General features: G+C 38.3%; 1 protein-coding gene across 4 annotated transcripts in view; it reads right to left on the reverse strand.

Annotated features, from left to right (window-relative positions):
* The window catches only part of Sncaip (synuclein alpha interacting protein), a 149,034-nt gene that overhangs the window by 17,703 nt on the left and 106,441 nt on the right, over positions 1–24,890 (reverse strand). For all 4 annotated transcript variants that reach the window (XM_047556334.1, XM_047556335.1, XM_047556337.1 and 1 more), the window contains exons 4-8: positions 22,925–23,793; positions 21,130–21,309; positions 12,997–13,110; positions 4,496–4,621; positions 174–343 (exon numbers count right to left, since the gene is read on the reverse strand). In XM_047556334.1, the coding sequence (XP_047412290.1) occupies positions 174–343; positions 4,496–4,621; positions 12,997–13,110; positions 21,130–21,309; positions 22,925–23,793 (1,459 nt within the window). The remainder of the gene's footprint in view (positions 1–173; positions 344–4,495; positions 4,622–12,996; positions 13,111–21,129; positions 21,310–22,924; positions 23,794–24,890) is intronic.

Raw genomic sequence — 24,890 nt, forward strand, 5'->3', positions numbered from 1 at the left:
GAGATGGTATGTTCAGCATGAGCACTGAACACGAGTACTTAGGATGGAGGAAGACAAGAAGATGTTGGGAATTCCCTCTACAACAGGAATGGAGTTCACCATAGCCCTTGGCCGAAATTTAAGTGTAACAATGGAAAGTCAGACTGTTCTCACCGAACCACCAGGCCACTTACTCCTTTAGCTGCTTGGTTAACTTTACCACCTGTGAGGCCAGTGACATGCAGGTCTCTACCACCACCAGGTACCGGGAGCACAGGGTGTGCCCCTGCCGCTCGGCGCTCTGGGAGGGCTTTTCCCCAGCGTGATTCTGCATGGTGACGTTTGCTCCATACTCCACCAGGGTCTGTCAGGAAATGCAGAAACATGGATTGTATCAGGCCCTCCCTCTAAACATTTTTTAATGACTGTAACAGGATCAAGAATGGACTTTTATTATTCCAGAGCCAGTTATCAGAGCCCATGGAATTGGGGGTGGTGATAGCAGTACCTAGAGGAGAGAGTCACTCAAGCCCATTCAGGTTTGGTGTCAGCCCTCTCCCTTGAGAGCCTGCAAAGGTGGAACTGCACCCATGCTGCTACTCCCCAACCCCACTGCAGCCTAAGAGGGAGCGGTCTGGGAAGGGGAGGAGGCTGCTATGGTCCACAGAGCTGTTTCCTTCCTGAGATGTGCAATGTTTGCGGTGGTTGGGTTCCAAAGGAATTGTTCATAAATTCAGAGATGCCTGTAATAGGGGGAGAGTAGAATTCTGCTTATCTATTCCTATTTGCCTGGGCTTTGATAGCTGGTTTTGTAACAACACTTCTTTTTGAGTCTACTTGGCCAGAAATAAAAAGAACTGGAAAGATGGCATGACAGAGACTGGGGAGGCTGTGAAGCAGTCCAGACTCTCACCATGGGTTATGGCAAGGATATGTTTGTGGACTGAGCAGACTTTGTAGAAGGGAGCCGGCTGGGAACTTGCTTTCAGCATCCCCCTCTCACACACAAAAGGAGAGGGTTCTCCAGAAGCATTTGGTAGTGGGTTACACCATAGGTTGAAGAAATTTATAGGAGAGGAGGAGGCAAAGTTGGGGCCAGGACTCCTATGTCAGGAGCCAGTGGGGAAGACCACACCACAGCACCCATCAGACAGATGTCACTGAGGGTTGTCATAGAGCATGTCAGTGATCACAGTCAGTCAAAGAAGCAGTGACAACTTCCAGGGAGGACATGGCCTTTCCCAGTTAAGCAAAGAGACACTTGACTTTTTCTCTCCGTATCTTCTCTTTGTCTTTGACACTGCAGCCTGGATAGAGGGGAGTAGGAGCTAAAGTGGTGTGTTAAAAGCAGATCATGCCTCACTCCTCATTCCACATTCCCAGTGGGGTTGGGGGTGGGGCTGGGGCGAATGCTTTGAATCTGAAATAAGATTGAATATTGTTCAGCCATAAAGAAGAATAATATTATGGCATTTGCAGACAAATGGATGGAATTGGAGAATATCATGCTAAGTGAAATAAGCCAATCCCAAAAAACCAAAGACTGAATGTTTTCCCTGATAAGTGGATGATGATACAGAATGGGGGTAGGGGGGTGGAGGATAAGAGAGGAATGGAAGAACTTTAGATTACATAGACGGAAATGAGAGGGCAGAGGGTGTTGGGGGTATGAAAGATGGTGGAATGAGACAGACATCATTATCCTATGTATATGTATGATTACACGAATGGTGTGAATCTACACTGTGTACAACCACAGCATCGAAAAGTTTGTGTACATTGTACCCCATTTGTGTACAATGAATCAAAATGCAGTCTATAAAAAAAAGAAATAAGATTGAGGTTTTAAACTGGTTTGGAGTAAATTTTAATTGTCAAAGGCAAGCCTAAAGCTATGGAATCTGGTCAAGGTATCAATAATAGAGGAGGAGATTTGATGGAGTATGGCTGAAATCAATACTTTAAAAGCATCAAAACTCCTTCGTATTTATACTGTGATGCTATTAGATTCTACACAAAAAAGTTGCTATATCAATATTAATTAACCACCACAATCTGATATATTCTTTGACAATTCATGGTAAGATTGTAAACCTCTAGCTTTATTTTGGTAGTAATGGTTTCTCCCTCTATACAACACTTCTATTTAAATTCTTAGGCTACTTAAGACTCAAAGAACATTAAGGAGCTTCTTTTTCCTTTTGGTTTATGATCACTCACCATGAAAGGTCAATTTGCTATAAAGCCATTGCCACCTTCCTCACGGGGTGTCCCAGAGACCCTGACAGCATCAAGCTCTCCAAGAGACTGAGTATAAACACACACTGTTATTACTCCCCTGGACTCTGACCTCTGCAGTTTTCTTTCCACTGTTTTCCTTACTCAGTCCCCTCCTCACTGCATAAGGTCCCCTACTCACTTTCAGTCTCTTTTTATTTTAAATCTCACACCCAGCGGATAGACCAAGGTTATCCAAGTTTCCACATCCATCATATCTAGTGCCAAAAACATCATTTATGCTAAGTGGAGTCATGAATGCTCTGGAAAGACTGACAGTCTCTCTTCACATATTAAAAAACAAAACAAAACTAGAATCCTATATAGAATTAGTGATATCAACTGGTTGTCTTTGGCTTTTGGTCATTTACTAACTAATATAAAGTTTATTTCAATATTATTTAATATTAGAGTATTTTGTTAAATATAAATGTATAAATTTTCAATGTTCACTCAATTATCTTTTTTGCCATGAACAATAATGCTACTCCTCTAATCTTTTCGCAGATGTTGGGAAGAATTTAAATTTCTCTCCTTTCTATACTTTCCAATTTCTTTCACTCCTTTTAAAAACTGGTGCCTGGTACCTTAAATTCGAAGATGTATGCTTTGCCAACAATAATGGGAAAATGTTCAGATACATTTATTTCCTATCAAGACAGTTCTTCAAAGAGCAGTTTCATATGAGTACACACTCTAGTGAGCTTTCTGCTGTATCTCTGCTTTTGCTTTTATTAATCCCTTTTTTATATTTAAAGTTTTCCTGTATAGTCTCCTTTTATTTCCTGAGCCCTCTCTACTTTCCTGAGTAAATGGTTCTCACTGCTTACTTTTCCATTTCAAATACAACCTAACTTGCACACAGTAGGACGTCAATAAGTACCTGTTGAATAAATGAGACACAGGGTTTGCAATAAAGGACATAACACATACATGATCCAAAAGGAGTGCTGCTTTGTAGAGGTGGAAAATGTGTTACATGTTACAAACACATCACATTTTGAACTGTGTGAAATCCTTGAGGTGGAAATACTTTCTCCAGTCAAGGCTTTCAACCATGTGTTGTCAATTTCCCTTTCCCTGAGATGTGGTGGAAAAAAAATCCATAAATGTTCAGGCATTTTCAATGATAAGAATGGTCTGATTGGCCTGATTCTGGTAACTGTAATTTATTGCCAAAAATAAAATTTCAGGCCAAACCTAAACTTCAACTTTGTTTGCCAAAGTCTTTGCTCTTGTACACTGCAGCTCCTCACCCACCTGCTCCTCCTCCTCCTTCTCCTTAGGCCATCTCTCTCTTCTGTCCCTGAGGGCCTTTAACATTCTCTAGGTGGAAAGTTCTACCTGGTTTTCACATTCATCCTCCCCCAAACTTCTGGGACCCTGATGGGCTGTCACTTGCCATGTGCTGTTCTGACAGCGACACCAAGCGTGGCTCAGCTTGGGGCGGCTCTGCATTCTGCAGCATGATAGGATACCATCATCTCTTCCTGCTCTGAGAGGGCTCCTCACGTGGACTGGAGCAGGTGGAAGAGCCTCCCTCCCCTCTCCTGTGGCTCTGCTCCCCAGTCTTTTAACATCATTGCATATATTAAACACGAGAGCATTTGGAAGTATGATGAGCTAAAAGCACAAGGTTGCTTGAGGCTGTTGGGTGGAGTGAATGGCCAACCAGAGCCCTGCCTGGTCTACCCAAGCCCCAAGAGGATCAGAACAAGGGGGAAACCCCTACATTTCTTAGTTTCTCAAGTGGACTGCTGTTGCCCTCATTAGTGCATCTCTCCTCTCCAGGTATGGGAAAAACAGGACAGATTTTCAGAAGAATTCTTCATAGTAGGGAGCAGAAATCTAGCAAGAGTGTGCTGTGTGCTTTCCCCCTTTCTCCAAAGTAGGGCTGAACTTCTCATATGCATTCAAAGAGGCCCAGGATGTTAGGGGTCTAAAAACATGGATATATTTTTTATTTGGTCAGCATTGGGGCTTTACAGTAATTGTTACCTTGGGATATTGAGAGAGCAGGAAAAGTCCCTTTCCACACCCTCTGATGCTCAAGGAGCTATTTGTGCCTCTACCTGCATGAATTTTTAGAAATAAAAACATATAACATTGTATTTCTTTATTTCCATCATAAAATGAAAGATGAGCTAATCTAGATATTCTCTCAGTGAGCAAAATTTCCATTCTTTTGTTTTGTTACTTGATACCTCCTTTCTGTCTGCAGAGCAGCAGGGCTGCGTACCTGGATGCACCCGAGGTAGCCATGCTGTGAGGCCACGTGAACAGCACTGTTGCCATCCTGGTCCACTTCATCCAGCGAGATGCCTTGTTCTTGCATGAACTGAAGAAGCCACAACAGAATCTTCTCCTACCAACACAAGAACATGAGGCATTACTAGAGTACCATACAGAGAAGCCACATATGAAGACAGAGGAAAACAATACTCTGTGAAGAGTATGTAAAGGAAACTCACCTGTGAAAAGAAAGTTCCCATTCAGTACAAACTGAAAAATCCACAAATCTCTTACCAAAATGAATGAAAGAGGAACATGAGGAGGATTCAAAGAGTAGGAAATGCTCTGGTTTTATTTGCTTTTCTATCAATGGGAGAACAATTCACAGAAAGTTGGAAGACTTCCTGAGGCACACAGCTACACAGATCCAAGGCTGGAACTAAAATCAGGTCTTTTGAGTCCCAGGCTCTCAAGGCAATGTCTTAACTACCATGTTAAGTTTCCTGTACAGGTTTCAAGCACATTGTCATAAAAACCTGGACAACTGAGATAGCTAACTTTTACTTTTAAATTTATAATTCTTACATTATGCCTCCTGATCCCACACCTTACCATCAACAGACTTACAAAAAGAGAGAACACCTTAAGTTGTCAAGGACAAGATAACCCCACTGAAATACAACCAGAAACTGCTTGTTGGTGGTGTTTTAAAGGTGAAGGTTTTTTTCTTCTTTCATGTTAAAGGAAGGGGACCCATAGCTCTGCACATGAACCTTTCAAAGGCAAAATCACAGGGCAGTTGGTCTGTTTCGTCACCATCTGTTTGCATTTTACCCACTGAGTGTTTTGTGGTATTTTCATGTTATGCTTGGCCTTCAGAGAAAGCAGGGGGTGGGAGTTCACTGTTCTAAAATAGAAAAATTAAATATAAAGTTAAAAAAATATGAGAGTGGTAAAAACAACAGCATGAAGTTTAGCGGGTGGAATTTGACATTTAAAAAGATGATCATGTGTTTGAAATAGCCTTGAACTTCTTTCTTCTTAGCCTTTTAAAGGATTTTTTTTCCCAGTTATTTGCTCAGACTGGTCATGAACTTTTATACTCTCCTGGATTAAATTTGCCTTTATCTTCCGAACATGCCAACTAATCTGCTAAAGGAATGTTGGACAAAAACAGCCAGTTCCTTTAATGTTTCACCCCTTATGCTGGGGGACAGGGTGCTGTTTATAAAGGTATCTGAGACATCAGGGACAGACTGAACATTTGCACCACACTTTTTCCGAATGAGCAAGCAGGGAATAAGAGCCCTAAAGAACAAGATGAGAAAAATGTAATCAATGCCTACAACCTCCCAGGAATGGACCTGGGAAAGCAGGGTGAGTGTTAGCTGCAAAAGCAGACAGACCTTGTAGAAAATGAAACCCTCAAGGGTCCCCCAAGAAGGAGCAGAGCCCTGAGGTTAGGGTGGGAAGTTATAGAGCTTGGATAAGGATATTCTGATATGCTCATAGTCTGATATGCTCACATATTCTATGCAAACCTAGAGAAAGTTGGAACTGACATTTGGTCCAGAACAGGTAATGTTTCCACATGCATGAGGTAAAACCACTTCCTTTACCTTTCTTAATTGGGTAGGAGAAAAAATACTGGATTACTTTTACTTGGAAGCAGATGATTGTACTATGTGATCTTAACTCCTCAAAAAAATCTCAATGAACCGGGTGTGTGGCACATGCCTATAATCCTAGCAACTTGAGAGGCTGAGATAAAAGGATTCCAAGTTCAAGACCAACCTTAGCAATTTAGCAAGGCCATAAGCAACTTAGTGAAACCCTGTCTCAAAATTTTTAATAAATAAATAAAATTGCCCCTAGGTTCAATCACCAGTACCCCCTTTCAAAGAAAGAAAGGAAGAAAGAAAAAAAGAAAGTCTCAGTGAGTGGGGTTTGGGGGCGCATGCTAGTAATCCCAGCTACTCAGAAGGCTGAGGCAAGTTTGAGGACAACCTAGATGACTTGATGAGACCCTATCTCAAAATAATAAATAAAAGGGATTAGGTGTAGCTCAGTGGTCAAGTATCCTGGGTTCAATCCCTGGTACCATAAGACAAACAAACAAACAAACATAAACTTCTATGAGTGGAAGTACCTTAGGCTAAAAGACATAACCAACCACTCCAAAGTCAATGGCTAAGACATATGGAAACTGCACGAATAGAACATTGTTGTAAAAGATGGTACCACCGTGTGCAAAACAATTCTCTTCAGTGGGTCATTTTTGAGCTACAGTGATCTGGTTTGCTCCATGATATTAGATCTTGGATTCTTAAAACTATAGATTGAAAGAAATTTTAGAGAATCATCCAAATCAAACTGTCTTATTTTAGAAATTAGGAAACTGAGGGAGAGGACAGTTTTGTGTACTTGATTTCTAGCAGCTTTGTTCTTTGGCAAGTAAAGTTCAGAGGAGTTTAACTATTTAGAAATGTGTTATCTATACCTTCTTTTCATGCAAATATTCTTATTTTTTCAGACCCAATGAAATAGTATAGTGGATATGTCTAGTACACCTGTCCCAAATACCATTTACTAAAATCACAGTATTCTGACTTTTAGCAGTGGAGGGTGTAGACAGTGGAATACAGCATTTCATAAGACTTGGAATTTTTCTGTTGTGGAAATTTGGGGAGAATCTAGGCCTCTTTGCAGGGGCCTGGTTACCATGGAGAACAAGACACACAAGGCCCATGTGAGTCCAGACAGAGTTACCCTGGCTCCAGAGGACTCTTCAAGCCAGGAACAGTCTGTATAGTCATAATAAACTGCTTTATTTTCTTATAATGACAATTAGAGAGTTTATGCAATTCAATATTTAAGACTTACGTAAAGGAAGAACCATTTTTGACTGTTCAGAACAAGTCAGGTGTTTGCCTAGCAACTCAAATTTAGTTTGGTGTTTTTATAGGGCAATTTACTTTCCTAAGAAGATAAGCAATTGGCTTGGCCAGTGTACAAAAATAAAAATCTTTCCCTGTTATACCACATAGAGAAATACTACTACAAGAAATTGGCTGACTATATGCCTGGTTTTCTAATGACCCACATTGAGGATTTCTGAGATGGATGTAGAGGTGGCTAGCATCTGTGGTTTTGGTAAAAGCAGAGAAATTCTGCTTGGATTCTGGGGAACATACCTTATAAGAAGGTCAAAATATATATGACCACTTTCTTCAACTAAGAAGGGCCTTAATAAAGCACATGTGTATTTTATCTATATGCAATTGTATGTACCTCCCTTTAGCCCTTTAATGCATCCCCCGTCTCTGTTTATGTCTGTAGGGAGGAGAAGTTAAAGGAAGAATATAGCTTCAATTTTCATTTCCCTATAAGTATTACTTTCAGAGAACATTCGATGCTGTCACATAGACGAAAAGGCCCTCTGCATTATTTCCATTTCACGAAAGCTTTTCTAACTTACATTTTATCCTTGAACCCACACATGTATCTCTTTGTTCAACTTGAATCTACTAAAAACTTCCTTCATGTACCAATTTCCTTTTCTGGGGACTTTTTTTTTTTTTATCTTTTGGTAACCTGGTATAGTGTTGTATTTTATGTGTTCCCAAAGGCAAAGCAAGTTGTTTAAAGAGGCAATTAATACATGTAATTTATGAGACTTGTTGGACAAAGTCTAATAAAAAATTTAATTGAAAGTATGTCACAGTTTTATTGCTGGTATCAATAAAATCTCAAAAGTTTGCAATCATAAGTTCTGCAAGAGCTGCAAGAGCTCTGTTTGCAGTCATAGATCATCAAATCTACTATGCCATTGATTTTAAGATTCATTCTAGTTTTTGAGAAGTTAATATATAGGAAAAAATTGACCAGCAATAATTTCATAATGTCATTTATTGAAATAAATGAGAATCCAGAGATGGTAAAATATGGGGGAAAAGGTGAATGTAAAAAGTGATCAAATAGGTTGAGGCCCAAATAATTCTTTGGCAAATTTCTTTACTTATGGTGAAATAAACAATACTGATAGCAATAAAACACAAATTAAAGCAGTCACAACAGTTAACATTTATCTAGTGCCTTTATTGTGTTGGGCAATACAATTTTTTCTCACTCAAGTCTTTTTTGGGGGGTTGGGGTACCAGGGATTGAATTCGGGGGCACTCAACCATTGAGACACATCCCTAGCCCTATTTTGTATTTTATTTAGAGACAGGGTCTCACTGAATTGCTTAGCACCTCGCTGTTACTGAGGCTGACTTTGAACTCATGATCCTCCTGCCTCAGCTTCCCAAGCTGCTAGGATTATAGGTATGAACCACTGCACCCAGCTTCACTCAGTCTTTCAAACAACATTATAAGGAAGGATCTGTTATTCGTATGGAGTAGATGAGGAAAGTAAGGTCCAGCAAGACCTTTTCTTCTTTCCTTTCTTTTCTGTAAATAAATGTCTCTAAGGCCATGGTGCTAGTAAATGGTGACTAGGATTAAAACCCAGACAAACAGCTTGGGTTAGGGACCGATGCTCTTCATGACTCCACTTTCTGTCTCTGAGCACAGACATCCACACTGCTCATTCCCCCACAGCCCTTGAATCCAAAGGACATTCTCTCTTTTTTGGCCCATGAGTCAAAGAAATCACTGCCTGTCTGTCTGTGGGCTGTGGAGTTCTGGGTCAGTTGTGTTTTTTCAAGATCAGTATTTGCAGAGCAGATGGATGCCAATGCTAATCAAAGATTTTTCTATTTTTCTCTCATTTACAATTGTAGGCAGCACTTTCAGGTTGTTCACTTATTTCTGCACCATGGCAGTGAAACAATAAAGTCAATGAAATAATAATGTCAAGGGAATAGTTCTCCTTTCTGAAGTCAGTTGGGGAGAAACAAGAACAGAGCATCCCCTTGCCGGCAGGCTGGTCTACCCTGCTCACGGCCATTCATAGGAATTGCTGAGCCTTTTCCTTTTCAGATAGTGCTCTTTCAAAGTATCTGTGGCAGGGCAAACCTTTAAAATGGAGAATAAGTACAGTGTAGGCAAAGGTACTCTTGGGAAATGCTCGATGTCATGATGTAGGTTGTTTCTGTAGAAGGATGTCATGACCAAATGGCACGTGAATGATTCAGAAACAAAAGGAATCGCAGGCTTGATGTTGAAAGGCACACAGAGCCGGTGACCAATGCAGAACAAGCTGATGCCCCAAGCAGCTGTTGGGTGAGGGGTGGGAAGCTCTGCTGGGAGAGCCTTCATGTTTGAATAAACAGCCCAACTTAAACATGGGCTTTGATAGGAGCTTTGAATCAACATGATTGTGACTCAATTGTTTTGGCAGCAGCATCCCTCTTCTGGGATGGCAAGGCAGGCCTGGTAAGGACACCCTGCTTGTTCCTCCAGTCTTCCCAGCTTCCCACATTTGTGCTCCCCATGGTGTGTTCTGCTAGGCACGATCGGGCAATGAAATAATTGCACCCTCTGAGACTTCAAGTGTCAAGAAGAAGAAAATCAATTCCTATCACCCAAAGATCTATCACTCCAGGAGGCCACTAAAAACTACTGGCTACCCCTGTGATACTGAAGTCTTTAAAGGTAATTTTTACAAGAAAAAGGCCACAAATTGGGAGCCAAATGGAGCCCATTCTTTAAGAATCTCTATGAGGGGCAGAGGGCAACTAAAATAAACCCAGAGAGGAATTTTCCTGGGTACTGTCTTTTCCAGAGATATTTATTGAAGAAACAAAACCAGAACACACTCAAGTGCCTGCTTGATGTAGAAAAACTTGCATGTGCTGAATTCATTAGAAAACTGTTCAATAACAGTCTTACTTGTGAAAATATTAGCCTTGTCATGGTTCCAAGTTCAGTGTCTCTGCAGGTTATCTGTTACATAAGTGGCTGTGGCGGATGTAGGACGGCTGGACAGAATTCACAGATCTAATGGGCTTCCACATTTTCCACCTGGACAGGAATGCTCTCCTAAGGGTCCTGCCACCCCCACCCCAAAGTTCTATTTAAGTTTGATAAAAAATGCTTATCAGCTTGAAATAATCTAAAGATTGATAATGAACTAGAGCAAACAACGTAGCTCTTCCAACAAGTCACTAACTTGCATATTTTCCTCTACTTCAGCTACATTTTTACCCAGCCAGTCCCAGAAAGGCCACTTTCTTTTGTGGTATCCCATCAGTTTCAAAATTATGAGAAACCTGCTGTGCATAAAGAAAGTGGCATGTAAAGGCAACATTTCCCAAGATGAGGAATGCTGAATCTGAGATTTTCTTAGAGGCTCAGAACAGTCTTGGAATCCTTTCCTCTGTGGCTCTGGTGAGCTCTGCCACAGGTTCAGACAGCCTTCCCACAGATATCCAAAAATCCTCATTAGGCTTTGTAGGCAAATGGCATCACAGACATGAAACAATTACCCAATTTAATAAAATTCTGTTTTATATGGAAAACGATTTATAAAGATTATCAGTGATCAAATCCTCCTGAGCATTTAAAATTTCTACTCGTCCCTTTGCCCTTACAGGTAAAAGAGGGTCACCTAAGCAAATGCCTACCAATTACTATTGGTGATTTTTAGGACATTGTGGAGCAAGACTAGCAAGTTCAATGCACAAAGAAAACTGAGAAGTTACAATATTTCAAAGACAGAGAATTTTACATGTTTTAAATGTTATTACTGATCCTTTCTCCATTTCATAAATTTGTATAGTTGCTCACTTCAGTGATCTATGAGTACTCCATATATCACAATGTATTGTTAGACAAAAGTGTAAAAATGTCTTCCTCAGCTATATCAATGCCACTGCTACAAACTGTATAAATTATCTACACAGATGGGGACAAACAGAAGCTGGCCCTAGAATCTGAGGAGCAGAGTAAAGATCTAGTCTTTTACCAACCATCAGACCATGTGTAAGTCATTCAACTTTCTTTCTTCAGTCTCCTCATCTCATACAATTGGGATAAAAACATCTCATAGAGCCATTTTAAGGACCAGAAAATGTATACAAACCCAATGGTGTGGAGCCTAGCACACATAGGAAACATGTGTGTGTGTGTAAATAAGTAAATAAGTAAATAAATACTTATATACATAGAGTTTATTTATATTGTTCGAAATACATTTATATCTGTATTAATTGAAGTTACTAAGGTACAAAATAAATGATCAGATTAAAAAAAGCCAAAACAAACCATCAGCTAGCATGACTCCGACCAATGAAAGACTTGCCAGGCATGGTGTTGCACCCCTGTAATCCCAGCTACGCAGGAGAAGGAGGCAGGAGGGTTGAAAGTTCAACACTAGCTTGGGCAACTTAGCAAGACCCTGTCTCAAAATAAAATGAAAAACGGGCTGGGGCATAGCTCAGTGGTGGAGTACTTGCCTAGTATATGCAAGGCTCTGGGTTCAATCACCAGTACTGTTAAAACCAACAACAAAAAGACTGACAATATTCTTCAGTCTATTTTTGTGAATTTGGGACTGTTGTTATGCTTGACAAATCATAATCTCTTATTGACAATACCACAATTTACTGCCACTGGGAAAGTTTATGAAGTCAAAGGGATATAGTTATATGCATGAGAGGCAATTTTCTTTGCCACAAATGTGATTAAATCTATTTTAATACAGTGCTGACTTTATTATTTTTTAAGACTGAAATTGGCAATTTGTGGTTCCAATGTTGTTACATGATAATTTGTACTCATCCCACCTCAAAGGAAAATAGGTTTTTTATTTATTTATTTTTTCATTCTATATACTGGATTGTAATCTGTGTGCATCAATAACTCATGTTGGGATTTCCTAACATAGAAATTTGCAGGTAACTAGTTAGCATGCTCATCTTTACTTGAGTGAGACTTCCTTGATTAATGTCTTATAAAGATTTTCTAACTTTGAGTTTAATAAACTATAGCATTTTTTCTTTTGGTAAATGTTAAATGTACTTACTGTAAAAATTTGAAAATATTGAAAAAAATGAGGCACTTGTAATTCCACCCTCTGTAATAATAACTACACATATGTTGTGCCATAGTTTTATTCTGTTTTTTTTTTTTAATATATCTTTCTGTCTCTCCAGATTTCAAAGTTGGTAACAAATTATAGGAACAGTTCTGTATCATGCATTTTAATTAATGTTTCATAATTAGTTATACATATAAGAGGTAATTTCATAAATTCCATCATATGTGTATATAGCTTTATTATTTATCCAAGATCCTATCTTGGAATTGACAGGTTGTTTAAAACTTTTTCCTTAAAAAATCCTATGTTCTCAGTACCACATAAAAGTAAATAAATGAAATTAAGGCATAGGGTCCCTCTACAACTAAAAAATATTTTTAAAAAATGATACAATGACTATCATTCCTTAAAAATCATTAGATATATTTTTGATTATTTTATGTTGGATTTTGATGAACACACACAAAAAAAACCCAAGTTGATTACATGGTGCATAAAGGGAAGATAACTTAAAAACTTCATACCTGGCCATAGCAGCCTGCATAATGAATAAGGCTTGGAAAATCCTTGGAACAACTCAGTTCGGCAATGGCTTCTGTTTCACTGACCATCCAGCGTACACACTCCAACTGACCATTCTAGATTTAACAGAAAGAAAGAAAGTCAAGATAATCCAGGTTTTGAAAATATCTCTCAGGTGTAAATTTTCCCAAGGGAAATATCATATGAATTTTGCCTTTTATATCTGGCTTTGCTTGTTTACAATACAAATATATCAACTTTTATACTCATAAATTGGTGGTTTTGGCTCTGAATCAATTGAAGATTTTTTTACTTAAGTGTAGTTTCATAACTTTAATCAGTTACTTTAAAATTACTTTATTGAACTGGGGGTATAGCTTGATGATGGTACACCTAACAGGCTCTAGGTCCTGGGTTTGATTCCCAGCACTGCAAAACAAGAAAAACAAATGAAATTGCACTATTGAGGAATCATTTGCATGTTGTAAAATGTACCATTTTAAGTGTACAGTTTAATGCAATTTGACATATATATATATGTAACTACTATATATATATTTATATATGTATGTATATAGACAGATAGATATAGTAACTGTTGCAACTACAACTCCTACCAAGACAGAACATTTCCATTACCCCCAAAAGTCTGCTAGCACCCTTTAGCTGTCATCCTTTCACCTCTGTCCCAAGCAACCACTGGTAAGACTTTGTCACAACAGACTAGTGTCTGACTCTTTTGTGTTTGACTTCTCTCACTCAGCTTAGTACTTCTGAGATTCATCCAAGCTGCTGCTTGTTATTAGTAGTTGATTCCTTTTTTATTACTGAAAGTAGTCCATTGTTTCACTATATTACAATTTGTTTACTCATTAACCTTTTGATAGACATTTGGATTGTTTCCACTTAGGGGATATTATAAGTAAAGTTGCTATAAATATTCTTTGTGAATATACCCTTTCATCCTGCTGGGTAAATGCTGGAATTTACCTAATATAGGGTAATTTCCAGTATAGGATTGGAATTTCTGGATCGTGTATTGGTGTGTATTTGACATTATAAAAAACTGTCAAACTGGTTTCCAAATTGGTTGGCTTTACTACCACTGGGAGTGGTGAGCATTCTAGTTGTTTCATATATAAGCCAACACACAGTATGTCAGTTATCTGTTATTTTTCTACTAAAATTTGTAAGCTAGAGCAACTATTTTCCAACACCTAAATAAAATAGTATCATATCTGTTAATGAAAAATTAACAAGTTCATATTTAAAGTGCAAGAAGTAAAATCCACAAAGCACAAATGAGATGGAATCAAACTAAAATGCTTCTTCACAGCAAAGGAGAATCAAGAATGAGAAGAGAGAGCCCACATACTGGGAGAAAATCTTTGCCACATGCATCTCAGATAAGGCATTTATTTTCAGGATATACAAGAACTCAAAAAGTTTACCACCAGAAAACCAAATAACTCAATCAATAAATGGGCAAAGGAACTGAACATACTTCACAGAACAAGAAATATGATCAGTCAACAAATATATAAAAACATGTTCAACATCTCTAGCAATTAGAGAAATGTATGTTAAAATCACACTGAGATTTTTATCTCACTCCAGTCAGAATGGCAATCATCAAGAATATAAGCAACAATAATGTTGGGGAGCATGTGGGGAAAAAGGTACACTCATACATTGCTGATGGAACTGCAAATTGGTGCAACCACTATGGAAGGCAGTGTGGAGATTCCTCGGAAAACTTGGAATGGAACCACCATTTGACCCAGTCATCCCACTCCCAAAGGACTTTAAATCAGCATACTACCGTGATGCAGCCACATCAATGTTTACAGCAGATCAAGTCACAATAGCTAAACTATGGAACCAACCCAGGTGCCCTTCAACAGATGAATGAATAAAGAAAATGTGGTGTATATACACAATGGAATATTACTCAGCCACAAAGAAGAATGAAATTATGGCATTTGTCAGTAAATGAATGGAACTGGAGAAGATCATGCTGAGTGAAAAAAAATCCCAAAACACCAAAGGCTGAATGTTTTCTCTGATATGTGGATGCTAGCTCACAATAAGGGGTGGGGTAAGGATGAATAGAAGTACTTTGGATTAGACAAAGGAGAATGAAGGGAAGGAAGAGGGAATGGGAATAGGAAAGACAGTAGAATGAATCAGACATTACTAGCCTATGTGCATATATGATAATCCTACATCACGTACAGTTAACTGGAAGAATGAGACATTACGCTCCATATATGTATAATATGTGAAAATACATTTTACTGTCATGTATAATTAATAAGAATAATATATATATAAAGAATAGTATATTTACATGTAAGTAATTATAGATATAAAACCAGGTAAAAATCTTAATTGGTCAAATATTTAAATTTTAAAAATGAAAATACTCTTATGAAAGAATCATTTGTCACTTATCAATGATAAAACTACCAACACACAAGGTAAAACAGCCACAACTTGGCCCATTTTTTAGGAAAATGAAAATGATCCTCAGTGTCAAGAGGAGCAGGAAAGTAGAAGTAGGCAAGAGAAAAGAAAAGAATGTGATTTTCTTGGAGTCTTTATAAGGGTTTTATAAAACCAGATATTATTTTCATCACTTTTTAGAATTTAAATTTCTCTCCTATCTTTGAACCATTATTGGGTTTTTACTCTCAGGTAATGTGAGAATTTCGGAAAGTAAACAAAACATATAAACAATTACAACACAATTCATATAGAGGACAAAGAGAAATAATGGTTGGGGGATCTCATGAAAAGCATCTCTTGAAAATCAGAGGGAGAAAAATAGAGTAAAGGGACCCAGAAGAAGGGAGGAGGGAAGGGGAAGGGGAAATATTTTGGAATGACATTGGTCATTATGTTGTTATATTCTGTGCATGTATAAAAAGGTAACAGTGCATACTGCTATTATGTAAAATTACAATGCATCAATAAAAACATGAAAAAATACAGTCCACACATATTTGTGGAGGATTTCTGGTACCACTTACAGTGTGATAGGCATATACTAATGATTAAGACCCAGACAGACTCTGGATTGGATTTAAATCCTTAATCTGTCACTTAGTTACAAGATGTTGGGCAAGTTACTTTACCTCTCTGATAAGCAATTGATTATCTGTGAAACAGGGATAATAGTAACTAACTCCCTAATATTGCTGTGAAGATTAAATGAGATCAATCATGCAGACTTGCTATAGCACAGAACTTTTTTTAAAAACTTCTTAATAGCTGTAGATGAACAGAATGCCTTTGTTTTATTTGTTTATTTTTATGTGGTGATAAGGATAGAACCCAGTGCCTCACACATGCTAGGCAAATTGTTCTACCACTGAGCTACAACCCCAGCCCACAGAACATTTTTACGTTCTACTATTAGAATGCTCCCTTGGACTCTTATAGTAACTCTGCAAGACACATGAGACATTTAATCAGCTTCCTAGTTTGCACAGTGTGGGGTTTTAACACTGAAAAAGAGTTACTGTGGGCATAGAGCCAGGAAAGAATTCAAAGAGGGTAGCATTTAAGCTAGTATAATAGAATTATTGTCTTTTAATTTTAGAATCCTCACAGTTATTTTATCAAGGTGAAAACGTCTATTCTAAAAGCTAGATAGAAGAGATCTGTTCATTCTTCATGCTTGCCTATTTGAATAACAGAATTTCAGTCAGTATTTCCCATCTATTTGTGTGCGCTTTCTGTTCTTTTCTTTTTGGGATACAGTCATGTGCCACATTATGATGCTTTTGTCAACTGTGTATACTACTTGTGGTCCCATAAAATTACAAAGGAGCTGAAAAAGTATAGCACATACAATTATGTGCATGATATACTCGATAATGACAATAAACAACTGTTACTGGTTTATGTATTATTATACTTTCATCATTAGTGTACTCCTACTTACTAAAAATGGAGTTTACTGTCAAACACCATCTTCTGATTACATTAGAAGGCCACTTTGACCTATGCCTTCTATGTTTATTAAGTACACTACGATGTTTGCATAAGGACAAGATTGCCCAATAACTCACTTCTTAGAACATATCTGCATCATCAAGTGGCACATGCCTGTATTTGCATGATTAGGTGTGTGCTACAGTCTCCCTTTTCTGTCTCCTCCTTGCCCTGGGAGGTTGGGTTTGGCTGATGAGATCAGGGGCAGGAGATCAGGAAGGAAGAGTAAGTTTCAGGTCCTCTTTGCTCTTGGATTCCCTCTACCATTGCCAGATGAGTCTTTCCCCTACTAATGCATTAGCTGACTATACTAGGAGTACTTTGATGAATCCAAGGTCAAAAGCCAGTCAGTACTTTCTGATCAGCCCTCTCTATTTGAGGTTCATTCAATGACTTCTTTCCCAGTCCCTCCAGGCTTTGGGGTGGTAACTGCACCCTAGCTGCTAATGACCCCAGGATACTGCACTTTCCCATGGACTCTCTTCATTCACTCTGCCCACAATTTGGTGTATAATAATCCTGTCATTATAGACTTTCCTTAAATGTGAGTATCCAAGTGTTTCTGTCAGAATTAAACAAATCTACTATACATTTTGTTTCATTCCCTCTGAATAAAAAAAGGAATGGGAACTATATTCATTAGATATAAGGAAAAATGATTCATATAACTTGTTATTTATACAGAATATAGAAATGTGAGGCAAATTTTTAGTAGTTCTCTCTCTCTCTCTCTCTCTGATCACATTTGCTTCCATTCTAATCTATTATTTCCTTTCTTCTGCTTGCTTTGGATTAAGTTTGCTCTACTTTTTCTAATTTCCTAAGGTGGATGATTAGGCTATTGCTTTGAGAACTTTCTCTTTCCCTCTCCCCCATTTTTATAAATTTCCCTTTAAATACAGCTTTAGCTATATTCTGTAAGTGTTGTATTTTCATTTTCATATACTTTCCAATTTCTTTTATGATTTCTTCTCTGACCTATTAATTATTTTAGCAAATATTAATTTTATGCACTTGTGAATATCCCAGGTTTCCTTTGGTTATTAATTTCTAATTAGATCCTATAATGATTAAAGAACATAACTTTGTAAATATTTATAAATTTACTGAGATTTGTTTTTTAGTCTAACATAGGGTTTATCTTGGAGAATTCCATGAACGATTGACAGGAGTGTGTATGCTGTAGTCGTTGGGTAGAGTGTTCTTGTAGATGAGTATTAGTTCTCGTTTTTTAAGGAGTCAACTTTTAAAACAAATAAAATGCAGCCAAGAAGGCAGAAGAAAATATTGTTGTATCACAACTATGAGTTTGAAACCAGAATCACTTGCAATAAATATAAATACCAAGAAAACAAAAATTGAACCAAAACATTATCAAATTCTAGCAGGAGATTTTTGTTTACCAAATTATCTGGCCCTGGGGTCACTCACTGTGTTAAAAAGAAGTCAGTTAGGTTATGTGTTTGAAGTCATGTTATCACCAGACCAACATTGTGTCTTTGGGCTTAATCAGAATGACTGATGAGAAATGATCAAGCAATTAAGGTCATTTTGTTCCAGGTCTTTTTAGCTACTAAAATAATTTCTTCTGTTAGTCCCATTTTAGAAAACAGATTGCTTTAGAAATTGAACATTTTAGAAATACTTCTTTTCCATTTCTTTGCTTAACCATTTCCAGAGGATGCTCAATGTCCTGAACTCTCAAAATATCTACTGTTGGGTCTTTCAGAAAGCACTCAATAAATTCTGTATGTAATTGACATAATTTATTATATTCCCTTGAAGGAATTTAAGAGTGTGGGAGAGATGTTCTTGAGCTCTGGTATGACTTTAAAGCCCTTTTTCTCAGGTAATCTTTTTATATAATACCTTATCTCTGACTCTACTTCCTGTCAATCAAGTCATACTATCCAAGAACCTTCAGCCTGTTTGTACCAAGTGTGTTTGTCTTCAATGACAGCAGGGCTCTGAGACCTGTGTTTAATGAAGTGAAACACCTGAGTACTGGTGTTTAAAACAAGGACCCAAATGGAAGAATGATGACTCTCAAGGTTCTCTCAACTTCATCAGTGTCTATCAAAATGCACTGATGGAGTGAGGCAGGACCTGCATCAGGACTGATTTCTAAAGAAGGTGGCACTTGTTATAAAATATTTGTTCTTACTGCTTTTACAAATTCTAGATTAACTAATGGAGTGGAAAACACTTTCATTTCTAAAATCACTGTCCAGAAGCAAAGAATGAGAAGCCTGTGACCCCAAATCTGTAAAGGCTTTGGGGTCTTATGGATTTGATATGTATCTTTTATTCTAATTAAAACAAAATTTGCTGCTTAACTTTGCAAATTGCTCATGAGATAGCAATACTATGTTGACCACCAGAGTTTGAGAATGAATGAGCACTCAATACAGGTATGCAGTAGAAGGCATTTATGCTGAGGATTGGTTTAATGACCACCAAGTTTCCCATGTAGCTTTATACTCAGAGATTTTTAACCTATCAAAACAAGGATGAGGGTGCATAAATTAAGAAAAAAGTGTTTTTGTCCAATTACATAATGAGTGGATATTCAGTAATTTACCATTAGTCAGGAAAACTAATGAAAGTTACATTTTACAAACAATAAAACAGCAAGGCAAATGTCAACATTCACTGGCATTCCAAGAATATTTTGTCATTGACACATGCCCATTGGTGATTACATGCAATCCCTGTTTTCCTACGGAACTTCGTCACAGGGCTAGATTCCAAATTTGCCAACTTGTACTGGTATTACTGATAACATACTTGTCTTATTCATCAGGTTACCAATTCTGTAAGAATAGGACTACACCTCACTTAAATTTGTATCACCAGCACCTAACTCAGTACTTAGTAGATGGGGTACATTCTGTTGAACTCAACCAGACTGAACCCTGACTTCACAGTTAATTCTCTCTCTTCTTGGTGGCTGTTGTAGCTCAGTTCTTGACTTGACACAGCATTGTTCACAGCCAAGGGAAAATTATATCCACTGTGGTCATAGATTTCTTATTTTATTAAAATTATTTTCTATACTATCTTTGAAGTCATCCTTCATCTCTGAGCAAAAATAAATAAAGTTGAACACATTTACAAATATATAAAACTTTACTGAATGGTAAACAAGTTAAAGATACAAAGATTCAACTTTGCTTGAAAGATACATTAGAGGTTGAAAAACAATTGGTTGTTGTTCAAAAGTGGCATGTTGCACAGTAAATTCACAAAGAGGTTTTTTAGCTAGCAAGTTCCCTAGTCAATATCAATATAATTCCATTTGTAAAAATTATGATTATTTGACTTTTAGAAGACACAACTATTATGAAAGCAAAGTACATATGCAGAAGTACAAGATGTATTATATTTCCGTGAACTTCACTTCTGGCTTTTTAATAAATGTGACTGAATTCTACATTTATTTGCCAAAGATCTTAAAAGTAATTTTAGTTTAATAGCTAACCTTCTCATGTTGTGTTATATTTTACAGAGCACTCACTGCAGTGCTATAAAAGTCCATGTTTTCTTGTATTGTGGTTTCTAAGTTTTAACTCTGAGTTGGCATTAATTTGTGTAGTTTTTGACAGAAAGCATATTGTGCTCTGCATGAGTTATATGCAAAACCCACACTGATATTCTAAACAATTCTCGATACCTGAAGACATTTAAACTTCAGATCTGATCCATTAAAAGTCTATTTTATTATCTGAAATACTCCTGAGTGCTATCATCTCTGAAAACACACCTTTTCCTCATTTGTCTTGCTCATTATTCTCATGTTAGGAAAAAATGACACAGTGTCTGATAGATCCAGGTGTGGTGAAGAATTTAAACTGCAGTCACCATGAATTACACAAGTCCTTAGCACTGCAATGGATCATTTTCCTCTCTATTGTCTGATTTGAAGCTTAACCTTATTGGACAACAAATTGGAAAGTAGTCTCAAAATCTCAAAGCAGCTAGTGATGGAAATGAGTAATCTCTGACATGTGATGTGTTCATGACTGTTTGCTTGATAAATCACTCTCCTCTCTCCCATCTAACACTTTAGCTTCAAGGAATTTGAAAACACAGAAAACTGACTTTAGCTGTGGAGGGCCAAGCCCCCAACCAGTCACCTTGATGGCCAGGCCCGCCGGGGTCAACTTCTCGATATTCCGCTCATTCAGGCAATCTTCCCCCATCAAAGAAGTGAGGTGCTGGAGACATTCCGCGTGTCCCTGTGATGCAGCGATGTGTAACAGGTTGTTTCCATTTTCATCATGAATTTTGTCTAGATTGTCTGCAGCTAGATGTGGCTGTACAAACAGTAAGATTAGAAAATGAGTCAACAAGTCAGAATAAGATGCTTTGGGGTTTTATTGCTCTGGGCACTGGGAAGAAAGAAAAGAGCTTAACGAAGTTCTGATGGCAAGGTAGGGATGAGGAAGTCAGAGTTCCTTGCTGTTAGTTCTTGTTCTAAATGCCTTAGAAATTGAATTCTCAAGAGACAGGCCTTCACATGAGACATGACAACAGGACTAGAGTCAGTGAGCTATGGAGTCTTCAAGTTGACTTTCTAAACTGCAGTGACATTTATAGTAACTGGTGGGGGTCCCTATGTGTTTCTCCCACTTGACTGCTAAGTCCTTGAGGCTGGGACTGTGTTTTTCCCTGACATAGAGAGACTGAATGAATGAACAAACTGCTGGTTTCCACCTGTCTGAACTGTGGAGAACTGGTTTTGACTACATATTACATGATATCTGCTGCTACTAGTGCTCTTGTAGGCACCTCTAGATACTGTCACCCCCACATTGCTCCTGGGGGCATGTGGAGGCTCCTCAGCCTTCAGTTTTCTCACCTCTAGAGAAATTGAGTTCCCTGAATATGAATTGGTTGATAGAGATTGTTGGGGAACTAAGTGGTGTTAGCATTTGGGAAATATGAAAACATGGTAAGAACAAAGGAAGGGAATTAACCAAAGAGAACAAGAGGGAGGAACCAGGAGAAATGGAAAATACATTTTCAGGATAAAAATATTACTGCTTTATGTGGTAAAACTATTTAATCATATTGTCTATGACAGCAATATTTATGATAATAGACCAAGCACATTGTATTTTATCTATGTATGGCTTCACACTAAGTAGAATTCATTGCCAAGATGCAATGATTTTCTTGAATGGGACTTTAATTACCATGGTAGTAGGAGCCCAGGCTTGCTACTGTTTGATCCACGCCTGGAAGCCAGAAAAGAACAATACAGGCAGATGGAGTGCTATTAGAGTTGAGCTCTGAGCCGAAGCAGAACAGACTTTTCTTACATCACCCCGTCCTGTGTCTAGAGTCTTTGGAAACATTCCTTCAAGCTTCCCAGACATACAGAGCTGGAACTAAGTAAAAACTACATGTGGGTCAGAGGGCAATCAAGCTCTAGGGTAAGCTTCTATCTGTAAATACTTTTCAAACATCCTGGCCCAGCTTTCCTGAATAATGATCAGGATAAAACAGACAAGTCTCTGTTCACATATTTGGCAGACCTGCCATCAGCAAGGAACTGACATCCCCACAAATAACTGTGCAGGAGCATTGGGGACCATTTGAAAAGCAAAAAGAAAGACTTTAAGATTCAAGTGAGAAGAAGCGCTGGGCTCTCTTTGTTTTGTTTTTATTTCAGGTTAAATTTCTTTATTCCAGTTGAATTTATGCAAAGTTAAAGTGAAACAACACTCCTTCTATAGCCATTTGTTTTCCCTGAGTTAACCTCCTAGCTTTTTATTTTAAAACTCAAAAGGTCCCCGTCCCCAACCAAAGCTCCAAGAAAAGATTAAACAAGATGTAAAATGCACACACCATCATTGTTATGAATGGGGCTGATAACAATGGAGTCTCTAGATTACTAACATGTATACCAAGCTAGGTTTTACTTACCAGGAGAGATATTTGTCCTTCTTTAACGATGTTCAAGATGCTTTTTACTTTTTTCAGATACTCACTCCTTTCTTCTGGGCCTTGGGAGCTGGTCCAGTTCATGCCCTTGACTGGCTCTTCCAGTTTGGATTCTGTTGCTGCAGATGGCAGGTGGAAGGCCCGGAGCTGGCAGTCGGGCATTGTCTTCTCCATCTTTCGACTCTGCGGGTCACTAAAGGCCTTGTTTAAGAAGTCTTTACTCTGGTTTTCTGGCTCATATGCAGAGCCACATGTAACCAGAGGAGGTGAGCTCCCAGATTCCTCGGTGGAGAGCTTGTGCTGGTCACGGAGGACAGTTGATGCTTTTCTCAAGTGAGGGCTTTTCACAGGAGAAAGAATACAAAATGGGGTCATACTGGATGGTGAGTTCTCAGTGCTTCCTATAGAGGAGGCTTTGCCAGAAAGGCCATTGATGGTTGTGCATAAACCCAAAATTCTTTTATCTGAAGTCACCTTGGTAAAAGAGGCAAGCTGTTGACTGGATTTAATGTAAGGCACATCCAGAATCTCATCCATGTCAAGGTCATAATGTTCCAGTTCGCCCAGTGCAGTACTGGGCTCAGAGCTCTTACTGGGCAAGCCCCCCACGCCATCTTCAGGACCGAGCTCCTCAGGCTGGGGGCCCTGGTCAGACTCACCCCCTTTCTGGTACTCCACTTTATGGTCCTTTTGGTCATCACTCTCATTGTTCTCTAGAGTCTCTGGCTGATGTTTGAGTGGGGAAACTCGCTTCACTGGGCGGAACTTACTGTAAACCTCAGCAATTCCTGTGGGCTTTTGTGCATTTGTAATAAGAGTTGAGACTCCACAATTCCAGCTAGAGCTAGAAACTGTTTTAAAAAAAAATTAAAAAAGACTATTACATTAGAATGCTGAACATATCTTGACCATGCAAACAGACATGGTCCACTCAAGTTATGCTCAAATTAAGCCCTTGTGTAAGGGGATGACTTCAAGAGGACATATGTCCTTAAAAGGAACAATTCATATTTACCATTGGAAAACACTGAAAGATCAAAGAAAGTTATGACAAGCTGACTCAAAATTAATGGAAATAGTAATAATGTAAAACCAGACAGCTAAAGAAAATGAACTCAGATAGATATTTAAGTTTTCAATGCATAGATCTATACCCTGGCAGGATTTCAATATTTGCTCCCATGTTGACCAACAGAATTAGAAGATGTTAATCTTCTCTGTGTTAAATGAACTTTCAAATGAAGTTAGGGAGAAAAAGGGACATTTGCACAAACACACACATCTCTAACATTTAAGAAGTCCCATATAAGAAAAGGGCAAATTACTTAACATTATGTAAACTCCAATGTGATCTACTGGTGGTGATTCATTAGTTTTCCATTAGGTGGTTAAGGAAAGAACAGAAAGGAAAGAAGTGGTCAGGAGCTGAATGGACCATGGGATACAAACCATGGTTAAGTTAACCCTACCCTAAGCTAGGCATCCTAAGTCCACTATCATGGAGGGGCATCTCACGGTGCTTTCCGGCATTGGACACAGCAATGTAATGCACTAACACCTCACAACAGAGCATGCTCCTCAAGATTTGACACTGCCTTCCATTTTTGGGAAAGTTGGATATGAACAGAAGGAAAAAAAGTTGTAAAGGGAGGATAGGGTAGGCAGATTACTTTTTCTATGCAAAGTTTAGATAAAGATTGTCTCTTGGTTGACATTTGACTAAATGTCTGGTTTAGATGGAGTAGAAAGTGAAATAGTCAGACATGTTTGGAAATGAAAGCTGAGAACCATTACCTTCCCTAGCTAGCCTCAATGCAAGATCACCAGCATTCTTCTCTAGGGTAGGCAGATGAAGCAGCAAGTGTCCTGAGCCATGATGGTGCTGTTTCACCTCTGCTAGATGACAGACACAGCACCCTTGGGAGCTTACAGGCCACTTGTTTACAGG

Source organism: Sciurus carolinensis, chromosome 6 (genome assembly GCF_902686445.1).
Source record: "Sciurus carolinensis chromosome 6, mSciCar1.2, whole genome shotgun sequence".
Classification (NCBI taxonomy): Eukaryota; Metazoa; Chordata; class Mammalia; order Rodentia; family Sciuridae; genus Sciurus; species Sciurus carolinensis.